This window comes from Callithrix jacchus, chromosome 13 (assembly GCF_049354715.1).
Source record: "Callithrix jacchus isolate 240 chromosome 13, calJac240_pri, whole genome shotgun sequence".
NCBI classification, from domain to species: Eukaryota; Metazoa; Chordata; class Mammalia; order Primates; family Cebidae; genus Callithrix; species Callithrix jacchus.
In genome coordinates this window covers 77309538-77323779 of record NC_133514.1, presented here as the reverse complement: position 1 = coordinate 77323779, position 14242 = coordinate 77309538, and the positions used below count along the sequence as shown (strand labels likewise).

Below are 14242 nucleotides of genomic sequence, written 5' to 3'. Positions count from 1 at the left end.
ATTGGTGGATAACAATGATTAATTTTCAAATATTGAATTACCCTTGTATATCTGGAATAAATCTCATCTTATGTAGTCATTATGTATTTCTAAACATATACTGTACATAATTTGCTAGTAATTTTGAGCATGTTTGAATCTATATTCATGAGAGATATTGGTCTGTAGTTTTTCTTTCCTTGGATGTCTTTATCTGGTTTTGGTATTAAGGTGATGATGGCCTCACAGAATGAGTTAAGAAGTATTCCCTTTATATCCATTTTCTAGAAGAGATTATGGAGAATTGAAATTATTTTTGCCTTAAATGGTAGAATTCAGAAAAAAGTCACTAATAAAATCATCTGGGTAAGTTTCCTTCTTTTTTGAAAGATCACTAATTGATTACTCAAATTTATAAATAGATATGTCTATTAAGCTTGTTGATCTTTCCTTGTGTTAAGTTTGCTAGCTTGTGTCTTTTAAGAAATTGGTCCATTTTAACTAACTTTTCAAATTTGTGATCATAGAATTGTTCATAGTTCCCTTACCATTCTTCTAACGTCTGTGGAATATTATTTGCTCTTTTATTTCTGCATTAGGTACTTTATGTCTTCTCTCTTTTTTTCTTGGTTAGTCTTGCTAAAAGATTTTTTTTTTTAGTTTTGTTGCTCTTTTCAAAGGATAAGGTTTAGGTTTCGCTAATTTTCTCTGCTGCTTTCCTATTTACAATTTCAATAACTTCTGCTCTAATTTTCTATTATGTCCTTTCTTCTTGATTTAGGCTTAATTTGATCTTCTTTCTTAGTTTCCTGTGGTGAAGTTTAGGTTATAGCTTTTAGATCTTCTTTTCTAATATGTACTTTTAAAGCTATAAATTTTCCCCAAGGACTGTTTTTGCTACATATCACAAAGTTTAGTAAGATGCAGTTTTACTATAATTTAGTATAAAATATTTTTAAATTTTATGTCAGAATTTATTTGACCCAATTGCTATTCATAAGTGTTTTGTTTGATTTCCAAATATGGGGGATTTTTTCAGCTCTCTTTCTGTTAAAGATTTCTAATTTAATTTCTTGTGGTCTGAGGACATATGTTGTATAACTTGTATTCTTTTAAGTTTGTGAGTTTTGTTGTTTCAACCAAAATGTGTTATACCTTGGTAAATGTTCCATGTGAGCTTGAGAAGAATGTGCATTCTGCTATTATTGAAAGGAATAATCTATAAATATCACTTCAATCAAGTTGATTGATGGTACTCTTTAGGTTGTCTATAGCCTCACTGATTTTCTGCCTGCTTTGTCTATCAACTACTGGCAGGGGAATGTTGAAGTCTCAACTATAGTAGTAACTTTTTGAATTTATCTTTGCAGTTCTATCAGTTTTTGCCTGACATTTTTGGGGTACTGTTGTTAGGTGCATAAAAACTGTTCTGTGTTCTTGAAATAAATCTTGCATTTTCAAGGGTCATCCATATTTCAAAGTTCATTTGTATTTGTTTTCCTACATGTACACATACACACATAAATATTCTCTCAAACATAGCTTTCTTCATAACCCATTCTCTACCACTGACCCTTAAGAATCTGTTCCATCTTCCCTTTCTGTGTAGGCGTTTGCTCCAATCATCCCACCGAGTTCTGCGTTAGCGGCTAAAATGACTCTTCAATGTTCGATTGAATCATAGTTTCATTTTACCACATGAGGCTGTTAATACGTTGTGCTATAGAATATGTTAGACAAATTATATCTCATTCACAGATGTATAAGACTATGCCTTGAAGATTGGTTCAATCCAAAATTAACATGTATTAAGATAAATGCAAGTGTATCATCCCCATGTTGGTGCTCTTCTTTACTAGGTTAGCAGAATCAGGAAGGTAGACAGTTTAAGTTGAATTGCCTAAGATGTATTTTTGCATTTAACATGAACACTGAATTTTTTAAAGTTAGTTTTCATTTCCAAAACTCAATATAAACTACAATAAGAACTTACATTTTTGGAACCTCTAAATGTTTCTCTGTTTTTGATCAAGAATATTAGTTAAAGACTTTCTTAAAGACTGGGGAGATGTTCATCTTAGAAGAGAAAAAATAAAAGGGAAATTTAAAACTTTTTTTTCTTACCTCGCTCTTGAATCCTATTAGTATGGTCCCAGGGAAACTGTGGGTGGTTATTCCTTCAGCTTCCCTTATTTCAAAGTTAGCATTGTTACCACTATATTACAGATTCTGGTGTTTAAGCTCAGATGGCTCCCCTGTAAAAACTATTTCTGGAGTCTGTGGTTTTAGCCAAGAAATCTTTGTGTGCCATTCTTGTCACTTTTATACTGCAAGTTAAACAAATGTCCTAAAATGATTAATCATGCATTATAAATAAGATATAAGGGCTAGATGATGATGGTAAGATATGAATTGGTTCACTCAACAGAAATCAGAGTAAAAACTGAAAATATCGAAAACAATGGGAATTGAGCACAGGAGTGTTGCTGCTTCATCCCCAAATAGTTTTTATTTTCTATGACAAAATAACTTCTAAAAATAATCTAAAAATTCTATAATAGTACTGTCCACTGAGTTGAGGATGAATATGTGGATTACTGTTTTAAGACATATATTTTGGAAGAAAAGATAAGCCATATGGCTAGTGGGAAATAAAGCAATATTTGGGGCCAGAAAAAAAATGTATTTTCTTCTCTGTTACAAGGGACACGAACACCAGACTGTTAACTTTGTACTTTATCATAGCTATTGCAGCTAGATGAAAATGTCGGGTGGATGAATGTTGAATAAATCCATATGCTGCTGTCAAAATGCAGGAACTGGCTGTACCATGGACTTGCTCATAGGATCATGTTAAAAGTAGAAATTAAAGAGAATTTTAGAAAATCAACTAGACTATCAAATCTAATTTGTTCTTAATTTGCACACTTAAGAATTTATCTAAATTAAATTTTGGTTAATGCGTAATATTTAATGAAATTCTTATCAAACATAAATATCAATACATTTGGGCCAAACAACAAACATCAAATTTTTAATCTTTTCTTTTAGGTTAGAAAGTGGAATAAAGATATTAATATTATAGTTTACAAATTAAAATATGTGTTTCTCTGTCTTAGTAATGGCAGTAAATCTTAGTAAAGATCAGAAAAACATTTAAACTCTTTCAAAAGTATTTCTTTTGTTATTTAAAGGATAGCTATTTCATACTAAAGACAGGCTCTTTTCAAAATTATTTGGTAGAAGAGTCAATACATTGGAAGTCAACTAATAAAATCAGATTTGTGACAATTTTTACATAGTTCCAAATTTCTCCATTTGCATAAAAAGGACATTTCTGCTATAACTCTGTTAAATCTGTTTCATTTTGAAAAGTTAATAAATTATATAATAATCAAGTTGCTGATTGAATTAGTCCTTTGCTTTCTTTACAACTTCCTTTCCTTGGCAGGGTTATTAATATACTTTTAACCCTCTGAATGCATAATGATCTTCAGAACCTCAGATTTTAAAGTAGCAAGTATCATCCTCCATAATCTCTAATCTAGCTAAAAGGCTCAAATTCTTTTACGGACTTAACTCATTAGACAAGTCTCTAGTCAAGCCCTTCAAAGGGAAATGTAATCATAGGACATCCTAAAATTTGATTCCTGTTTTAGCATGCCTCCAAGTCCTGATCTAATCCAGAATAGGTCAAGCCAAATTTTTCACAGCTTCATTTTTAAGTTTTAAATGATTTTAAGCCCATGTAAATTTGGAAATTACTAACAATTTAGGTCTAGTCCAGGATTCATCCAAATTGCTTTGCTATTTTTCTCAGGCTTTTCCCAATACCAGTATTACAGCAATAGAAGGCAACTTCTGCTACTCAGTACATGACATTCTATTTTAGTCGTAAGGTATTAGTATATACAAACTCAATATAAAAAGATGGAGGCTTTCTCTTTTTTTGTAAGAAATGTGGACAAAGGTGATGTCATTCATTCCTATTGCTTTAAATTCCCTGTATTTATATCTCCAGTCCAGACTTTTCTCCGTAGTTCAAGCTTCTATATTCAATTCCTACATGAACAACTCTCCTGGTATTTCAAATTTAACTTCTCTGAAATTAAATTCTTTCTTCCTGCCTCTCCACCCCAACTTGCTTCTGCTCCTCCCTCAGCCTCCAACTCCCAATCTGTTCCTCCCCCAAACATTTCTCTGTAAGTCAATGGCTTCACTAGCCTCACTACTAAAGCCAGAAATCATGTAGTCATCTTTGATTCAACCCTATCTCTAATCTGATACAAGCAATCCATCAGTGTATTAGTTCACCAGGACTGCTATAACAAAATACCAAGGCCGGGTGGCTTATAAACAACAGGAATTTATTTCTCACAGTTCTGGAGGCTGAAAAATCCAAGATTAAGATCCTGACAGATTCTGTGTCTAGTGAGACTTCTCTTCAGAGATGGCCATCTCTTCAGTGCCCTCACATGGAGGAAGTGGCAGAGGAGCTCTAAAGGTACTAATTTCATTCATGATCAGCTCTGCTTTCACTACCTAATCAGCTCCCAAAAGTGCCACTTCCTAATATCATCACCTGGGGGTAGGATTTTATCATATGGATTGTGAGGTGGGGGCAGAGGTATGGAGGAGATACCCATTCAGGAAGCTCTATTTTTTTTTCTTTAAACTGTGTCTTCAACCCATCACTTATCTCCCTCTACCTCCTCTGTTAATACTCAAATCTATTGGCATAATATTTCATCTATGCTATTACAACAATCACAATTTTTCTAGCTGGTCTTCATGTTTTCATGCTTGTCTCCTTCCAATCCTTTCTTCTCAAAGTGGCCAGTGACATTAATAAAAATGCATATCATATCATATAATTTTCCTGCCTTAGATATCTTGCTGGTTTACCACTGGATCAATAAAATATAAGCACTTATCAATAAAATGTAAGCAATGATCTCTAAGATCTGGCTGCAGAAGCCTACTCAGATCTCATTCTACCTTTCTCTTTCAAGCTCCAGTTGCATTCGCCTTCTTCCTATTCCTCAAACATGCCAAGAACTCTTTTATGTTAGGACCTTTGTGCTTTGTCTATAGTTTCCCTTCCAGGCTTCACATGATTGACTCAGGTCTCGTGATAAATGTTACCTACTCAGAAAGATCTTCCCTAAGCTCACGGGTCTCTCTACCTTGTCACTGTTTTCTCTTACACTGAAATGTTTTCCTCTCCTAGCGGTTATCTAAAGCTCTAATTATGTATTTTTTGCTTTATTGTCTTCTCAGAAGAATTTATGTTCCATGAGATGGGGACCCTGCATATACATCTGTCATGATGATGATGTTAACCTTAGAATTTATGAGAGCAATTGATGATCGCTTAATATTTGTTTAATAAAAACCGTAATTATTTGAAAGAATGAAAGCTTGCTTATTTGAACATGGATTTTCTGATTACAACTTCTATGTTGTTTGCACTCTAACATTTTGCTTATGAATCCATAGTGTTGCATAAATATTTGTGATTGATACTAAACTGCAAGATTTTCCAGATTTTTTAAATGTCACATACAAACTGACCATGAAGTTGGAATAAATTTTACTTCTCCAACAAAATCATTTTAATGTTAGCCCATGTTTTGGATTATTTTAAATTAAAATATAAGTTTCACATAAGTTTTTGCCTTCCTCTTCCTCTCTTTTCTTCCTCTGCCTGCTAGGCAGACAGAACCCCTGGGCCCAAATTGGGGGACGGCATTCAGACGGGGTGAAGAAAAACATTTCAGAGAGATATGCTTTATAGCAAGGCAATTCTGAGGAAAGTGTCATAGGAAAATACCCGGTTAAATCCCAGGTGGCCTGTTCACATGAACCATATAGCTGCATAAGCAGCTCAGCATGACCCTGAGATGATGGAGAAGTTCAAAGGAGGGAAATTAGTCCAGAGTAAGTTGCTGAAGCAGATTTTAGATTTTTGATAGGTACCTACCCTCCTAGGTGGGCAAGATATGGTCAAAGGTGTTGGCTCTGCCAGCACAATTAATAACGGGTGCAAGTATAGAGCATATTACACTTTGGGTTCCACTGGAAACAAGAGAATCCACAGGGCTCTGATACTTGTGACCCTTGAAATCCTTGAACTCTGTATTCCTTTTCTCCAAAGCAAATAGTCTTTCAGTAGTTAATCATTTACCTTTTTTCTTCTAAAAAATGTATTTCATATAATCAATTTAATTTTTTTGAGTTTTTTTTGCTTGTATATCAAATCTAGTGAATACAAGTGGGAGTTGATGACATATTGATCTTCTAGGAGTTCTGTATGTCTATGGTGTTCTAGTTGCTATGCATTAGGGTGTCAGTTATAGTTATAAACACAATGAACAAGATGTATGTGGTAAGGCCCTGGCATTTCCTTTAGCACGGAGACCAACTTCAGCCAAACACTACCCAGCAAAAGCCAACAAGAATGGACAAAAATTATGCCAAACTTCTTCCTTCCTTCCCTTACTCTTGTTCTCCTTCTTTCATTAATTTATTAACTCAGTTGATTTAGCACTTACTGTGTACATTGTTCACTGCACAAAACAAGAAAAAAGATATAATCTTTCAAGGGTCTTCCAATCAAGATTTTATTTGAACAACAAAACATACTCACATGAAAATATAAATAAGGTAAAAGAAGCAGTGTAGTTTTTATGATCTAAAACAATATTTTTCAAACTGTAGGTTGCCAGTCAGTCTTTGCTGGGTCATAAAATAAATTTATTTGGTTGGGACCATATTTACCAAATAATAACAAATAAATAGGAGGGCAAAATGCAAATATCAGTGTATACTGTAGGTAATAAAATAGATGTTTTCATAAAATTTTTGCAGAACAAATATATGTATGTACTAAATGTCAATGTAAAGTGTAGGCCATACTACAAGAAAGGGTTAAAAAAATGTTTGAAAGACACTATACAGAGGAGTATAGAAGAAAGTCAGATGATTTCAAGTTGAATGGTTAAGGAAGGAAAGTTTTTGAAGGTGCGTTGAGTAAAGCTTAGAGGTGGTGGGATGCCTTTTCAGATAAAAACCTACCGAAAAGAATTCTATAATTGTGAACTATAACCATAAAAGAAAGTGAAATCTCTAGAACCAGCTTATTCTTGAATGAATGACTACCCCAGGACCAACTATCTTTCCAGAAACTTCTAGGAAACACATGACCAAAATATAACTAAATTGAACTCTGATATGCCACAAAGGGAAATTTAACAGAGTTGTTCCTGTGAAGTATACCCCTCTAGAAGGGTGGTTCAAAATATTCTTCTGTCCAATTGAGAGTTCCAAATATATATACGGATTTAAGATACTGAGATTAAAAATGTGGAATAGCTAAAGATTATTGTTCAACTCAATAAATTCAAAGTGATGTTTTTCCCCTGTGTCCCTTGTATTAGATTCACTTGTGACTTACTGGACAGTGTCTTCTCTGAGCTCTATGGTCTAATATGCATTGAACAAAAATTCAAGGACTCAGAACAACTGATTTATTTTAGCATTTTTTTTTTTTTAATACAAAAGAAGGAAATAAAAGAATAAAAGCAGTCGGGGTGGCCTCTGGAGAAGGGGAGCTGTTGTTGCAGGAATCTTGCAAGTTAATGAGAATTCACTCGGGACTCAAGAGCCTTGGAGAGAGGGAGAGAAAGGAGGAGATGGGGGAATGGGGTGGGGGGATAAAAACTCTTCCTTTGCAGCTGGCCCTCTCCCTCATTTGTTGCTCCAATAAGCAGTAATTAGGTCCTGAGCTAATGGTGTCAGCTGATCTGCTGTTTTTAGGCTAGACCCAGAGGAATCTCCATGGAAACCCTGCTGGAGTCGTCCCCCCACCTGGATGCTGCGCGCTCCTTTCTGCCACCTGGCTGCCGCCGGGCCCGCTGCTACCTCCTCCTGCCTCTAACCTGCAGCCTGCAGCATGCGCACTGCCCCCGGGATCCCTAAATGGGACAATTCTGCCCGTGACGTCAGCGCCCAGCCGTCTCCACAGAAACTTTTGTCCCATTGGCCAATCAGAGAGCTTGGAAGGGGCCGGGAAAGGTGGGGGGAGGAGAGGGGAGTGGGAGGGGTGGGGGTGAGGGGAGAGGCGAGAGGTTTAGTGTGTGGAGCTTCCTGCGCTCCGCCCGGGCTGTCAGTCCCGGCTCCAGCCGCCGCGAGACCTTCCCGGAGACGCGCGCACACACAGCGCACCCCCTGCACGCCGCACACCCTCGCTCCCTTGCTCACACTCACGCACACACTCAGCCTGGCCGAGCAGGAGCCACTGACCATTTTGCAAGTGCCCGGACCAGCTGCAGCGTGGTGGGCGCAAACATCCCGCGTTCCCTTTCGGAGCTTTAGTCTAGGAAACGACGACGAGGGAAGAAGGTGGGCTCGGACGCAGCCCAGGGGCTGGGCGCTGGTCGGGCCGTTTTCCTGTCAGAGCCGCTCCCCGGGACGGGCGCGGGCCTCGGCTGAGAGTAGAATAAAGAGGAGCGGCCGCAGCCGCCTCGTGAGGACGATGGGAACTCCCCTATTTACAGCTCTGGAAACAAATGGATGGAAGTCCTGAATGGAGCAACTGCTTACTTCATCTGCTTGGAAAAATCGTCCAGAGGAACTCATATTTGGCTACTCAGAGCAGTGGAGGGGGTGTCCATGACGTGGCAGGGGGAAAATAGACAACTGAAACCTCCCGTGTGAACTGCAAACTGTGACCAAGCAAGGGGAAAACGATCTGTCTCTATTTTAATTTCTTGCAAAGGGTTTCAAGCATCTGTATCCTAAACTTACTTCTATGTCTTGTACCCAGTTCAGCAGAAACCAGAGGAGAGTCCTGTCTGGGGTCCCATCATTATCCCGGAGACCCGCCGCCAGCGGCCTGCCTTCGTTTACCCACATCCCCCTGGAACGGATATCTGTTTGGGGCACTACAATTTATCCTGTAGAACTATGGCCAAATCTCCATCACTGCTTTGCTAATTTCTGGGACTTAACTCGTAGAATCTACATGCAGGGCTGGAATTTATTCCAAATGTATCTGAAGAAATGACATTTTAAACCGTTATTTAAATACCTTGATTTAAAACAATTCCTGTGAAATAGGATTTGATAGGTTTAAAAACATGACAGGTAAGAACTTTCTCTCTTTCTAGTCCCTTGACACCTGTCTTGGGGAAAGTCAACGAGAAGCAGGACCCAGGAGGAAGGAGAGATCGAGAACCCTTGTGCCCTTCGGGGCTCGCAGGCGCTGGGCGGGCGGCTGCTTTCGGGAGAGGCGCAGCCCTCGCTCCTGGACCACGGGGCCAGTGGCTGGGGAAGCTTCTGGGGCGCGCGCGGGGAGGCGGCGCTGCGCTCCACCTGCTCAGCCCCGGACGCAGCCCGGGGGCGAGGCGTCGAGGGACCACCCCAATTCAATATTGGGATTTTTAATAAACCAAGGAATGGGATTTTAATTATTCAAAACCCAGCTCCTCTGGGTCAGAATGCTGTTGGGATGGTCCTGGTCACACAATATTAAAGAGACCGATCGCTAAGAGGACAGGAAAAGCGTCCGAGACCGCCGTTGCAATTACGAATGGACCAGACTTGGTAGCACAGGGCATTGATTGCTGGTGCCCAACTGGACCCTCCTCCCCCTCCCCACCCTTCCCCCACCCGAGGCAGGCTCCCGCGGCGGCCGGGACCTCGCGTCCCTGCAACGTGGCCGGGGCTGCATTTTTCATGAGCCCAGGGTGAACAGGTGCGAAGTGCGCTGGGAGCATCCGGCCAGCGGCCGGGAGCGGGGAACATGGAGAGCGAGCGCGACATGTACCGCCAGTTCCAGGACTGGTGCCTCAGGACTTACGGGGACTCAGGCAAGACCAAGACGGTGACCCGTAAAAAATACGAGCGGATCGTCCAGCTCCTCAATGGCTCCGAGACGAGCTCCACGGACAACGCCAAATTTAAATTCTGGGTCAAATCGAAGGGCTTCCAGCTGGGCCAGCCGGACGAGGTCCGCGGGGGAGGCGGCGGCGCCAAGCAAGTGCTCTACGTGCCTGTCAAGACCACGGTGAGTGACTCGCCTTCCTCTGTTATTTGTCTCCGGAGCAGCCCGGCGGGGAGGGAGGAAGGAGAGAGGCGGGAGAGAGGGGGAGCCGTGAGCCGCCGTTGGCTCGTGTGCCCCCTACCTTCCTCAACCCCCTCCCCAAGTCGTCCCCACTCGCATTAGCCAGGCGCGTTTTCCCCACTGTGGAGTCTTTGTGGTCCTTTATTTTAAAGCGGCAGCGCACCTCCAGAGCTGGCCGCCCTACCCGCCTCGGGCTCCCGGATCGGCTGCTGGAGCTTCCTTCCCCGGGTCGGGCGGCGTCTGGCGTCCTTGGGCTGGGCCATTGTCCCACGTCCTTCGCTGGGCGCCTGGCGCGTGTCCCAACGCCGCCACCGCTCAGAAAGGCCACGCTGCAAGCCTGGCCGCACGCTCGGAGAGCAGACGAGTCTGATCGATAGTCTACAGTGTCTCCTTATTGGCATAAAGCCCGAATGTGGCGCTAGTGGTGGATGTGGGGTTTTCCCCAGGACACTATCAGGTTTTAGCGTTCGGTCGCCGCCCGGGAGACACTGGGCAGCCAGAATGCCTCGATCACTCCTGGAGATCGTTGCCGTGACTGTTCAGATTGTAGATAAGGTCCTGGAGAGTCCTCCTCCCCGCCCCCCATTCCCTTCCTCACTTCCCCCAGCCACAGATAAAGCCGCAGCTAGAAGATGAACAACAAAGAGGAATGGGTTTCGAACGGTGTGTGTATATTTGTCCCTCTTTCTGGGGTGGCTCTAGTTTCATGGCGTTAAAGCTCTGTAGCCCAGGGGCCGCGAGGCACTGGCATTGGGAGCCCAGTGCATCTCAGCCTCACGCTGCAGAAGCCGGTGGGGCTGGGGAGCGGCGGCAGCATTGATTTCCTTCCCAAGAAGATGGGAACTGTGGGCTACAAGTAGGATGGCAGATCTGATGCACGAGACCTTTCTGCATCATGCCACGGTGGGTACTCGTCTGGAGTAGGGATGAGGGAGGCTATCTGGCATTCTTTGTATTTTTGCCTTGCTTTGGGGTTTCTTGAGCTCCTCCTTTGCCCCTCCTGTACTAGCAACTGTTTCCCCGTGCAGTATTCCTGGAGGATGCCAGAAAGGAGACGTCTTGAAAGCTATTCTATTTCTAATGGAGGTATATTAAATTGAAAATATGTGCATGAAAAGTTATTTTTAAAGCATTATTTGGAAGGCTCTTTTAGGTTTCAAGATCAGTTTACGGTTTTCTAAGATTAATTAGAAATAGTTGTTTGAAGGATGTCTATTTATTTTAGAATTTATATAGAAATTGGGAAACGAAAATAAAGGTGAAATGGAAACACACATGAAAGTTCTGTAGTTTTTTTTTTTTTTTAACAATGTACTATTGTTGGAAGATTTCTAAGAACTGGATCTATAAATGTGTCTTCTGCTTTAACATGTGGCACTACTAAAGACAATGGTAAGATTATTGTATGGCTTTCCTAAGTAATGAGGACTAGATCGGCATGAATTAGATAGAACTGAGGTCTATTAACATCTGGATGACCCAGAAATCTGGTACACAGAATGAAGTGCTTTGATTAATTTGTATTGGTAATAATATCAATAAATAATGTAGAAAAATAATTTTTTTGTTAGAGTCCAAAACATAAACATGTATTTTCTTTTGGACGATACTGAGCTAACTGAATGGATAAAATCATTTAAGATATCTTTACGTAAGGTATGATTTCATAATATATGTTTTAGAGAAACACTGCCAGTTGCGAAGTTTATTTTTCATTCCTTTTTATGTTAAACTTAGGTCCCTCTATTTAACTGTCAGATAGCTTCACTTGGGCATTGGTACAATGAGTTTATACTCATAGATTTGACTACATCCACTATATGCCTTAACATGTGTACTTTTAAAAGATAAACTATTTTAAATAACAAATTCAGAACAATTTTAGAGATATTAAGATCATCATAAATGTCATTTATTTAAACTAGCATCCATGCATTCATATACCACTATTTTCAGTCAAAAATGTATGCAGAATTGCTAAAGAATTACTGCTAAGACATCTAGTATAGAGTGACAACTCCAGGGACGATATTAAAGTAACACGTGTTTCTCTTTTCAGGAAAGATTCCATATATTTATGGGAGAGAGTGTAATTCATCAGGTGATACTTAGATAGTGGTTTCCATGTAGTATTTAAGAGCTCTGCTTTTCATTCCTGCCTGTTTTGAAATATTAAAGAAGTTTTTAATTTATGAACTCTTCTATTGCTATTTATAAAATTTTTATACTGCTCCTGACATAGAATTATAGGCTCCTCCTTCTTTGAGAGACAGCCAATCATCATTTCAATGAGTTAAAAAATAAATAATGGATCCCCTTTTATCGTGTGTTTCCCCACATCTCAAATTATTCCTTCCTTAGCAATATGTTGATTTTTCTAATGGTAGGAGTACAGTCATCAAGAAGACAAAAATATGTTTTCTCTTAATTCCAAGGCATATACTGGTCAAAATAAAATACTGTATTTGAATGGTATTTTTGTGTTTACTAAGAATCATTCTTAGCTGCTTGAGGTTTGAGGGTTCGCGGTTGGCTTTGCTGTCAGTAAGTGATGCTTTGCTCCTGATGTTGCAGTAATCCACTGCTGCTGATAATTAGACATCATTACTACTGCGAAAAGGGAAAGAGAAAAGGGGAGAGGACAGGCTGAGGCTAATTAACTACTTTAGTTTAATGAAAGAAACAGAGACTGATGGCACCTGGGAGGTTAGACTAGAACAGAGTAGATACACCACGTAGACTTAATTGAAATAAGACTATCTTTAAGTCTCATAGTTAAAGAAGCTTGGTTCTACTCTTATTTTCCCAAAAGAAGAGATGTAGCTTTGCAACTCTCTTCACCCTGAAGAGTTAACTAATGATAAAATCAAGCAAGTTACAACTGATTTAAAAATATTGACTACTGGAAAGGATAAATATGTCCTTTAATATTTGGACTGCTAATGTCTAAACCTGAGGGGACATATCTGTCACTGATGTTTAGACTGCTTTTTGATGTAGGAGATACTGTTTGGTCACCAAGCAACAACATCCGGTAACTCAGCCATTTTAGGTCTGGTGTGGGTCCTGTGCTTCTGTGCGACCGCCTTTACTGCACACGCACGCGCATATGCAGTTCGTTCAGCAACCCATCTGCTTTTTAGATAGTACCAGTTATTTTTATACATTCTTTCATTAAAAGTGTCAGAAATTTAGGAGAATGAAATGATGAATGACTAAAACCGTTCCAAAAAAGATATAGCAAATGGTTGACATTGATTATATCCAACTTTTAAGCAGTGATAATTTTAAATTCACTTAACTATGGTTACTCTATTTTATGCATTTGATAGTTGTGGTTTAGTTTGTTTTTAGAAGCTTTTGATCCTGATCAATATTTTCTGGTAACAATTAGTGGAAACATCACACTTGCAATTCAGACTACCAGAACGCGTTATACCATTTGATTTTGTGAATGGTAAACTTAGAAAATGAGCAGAAAATTTATTAAACACTTTTTTAAAAGTCCGCTGCATTGTATAAAACATTAGGAATTTGGCAAGTTCATGTTTTTTCTTTCAATATTAAGCAAAGAAAGTAATGAATCTGAATATTGAAACTGTATAATCAAATGATGTGGGGAATACTTTACTTGACCTATATTTGTAGGAACAGACACAAAGGTCTAAATTATGCCTTTCTTACATATATTTTTTCTTATATTTATTCTAATACACATCATAAAATGAATTTTCAGAAAGAAAAATGCATTATCTTTAGTTGTTTCATTTACAAATGATGATTTATTCAGTTCTGCAATCTGTAGCCTCAGATTTCATATTGTTCTTGCTGTGCATACTACTAATTGATTACTGTACAGTGATTATAATGAATATTCATGGGCTGATTCATAACAGTAACTGTTTTTGTAATTTTTCTGACTGTGGTTTTGGTCATAAATCTTTTGTGCTACATCAGAGTGGAAGAAATAATACCCCGTGAGGAGTCATGTATACCTTTCCACCTGGCCTAACTTTATGCCTAAGGCACATAACACATATATTAGGCCTTGGTCTGGAATATGCTACAGAGCCAGTTATTTATTATGATAGTTCGTATCTATGACACAAAGACAAATCATCATAGTCGTTATTGAGA

At 39.4% G+C, this 14242-nt stretch overlaps 1 protein-coding gene across 15 annotated transcripts in view; it reads left to right on the top strand.

Moving 5' to 3' along the window:
* Positions 1 to 8140: 8140 nt before the first annotated feature.
* Positions 8141 to 14242, top strand: part of NOL4 (nucleolar protein 4) — a 380536-nt gene continuing 374434 nt past the window's right edge. For 7 of the 15 annotated variants that reach the window (XM_003734633.6, XM_002757158.7, XM_078346926.1 and 4 more), the window contains exon 1: positions 8141 to 10048. In XM_003734633.6, the coding sequence (XP_003734681.2) occupies positions 9785 to 10048 (264 nt within the window). In that variant the 5' untranslated portion in view covers positions 8141 to 9784. Of the gene's footprint in view, positions 10049 to 10714; positions 11192 to 14242 lie in introns of those variants that run through there. The other 8 variants (XM_035270839.3, XM_035270836.3, XM_078346927.1 and 5 more) reach the window with 3 other exon arrangements.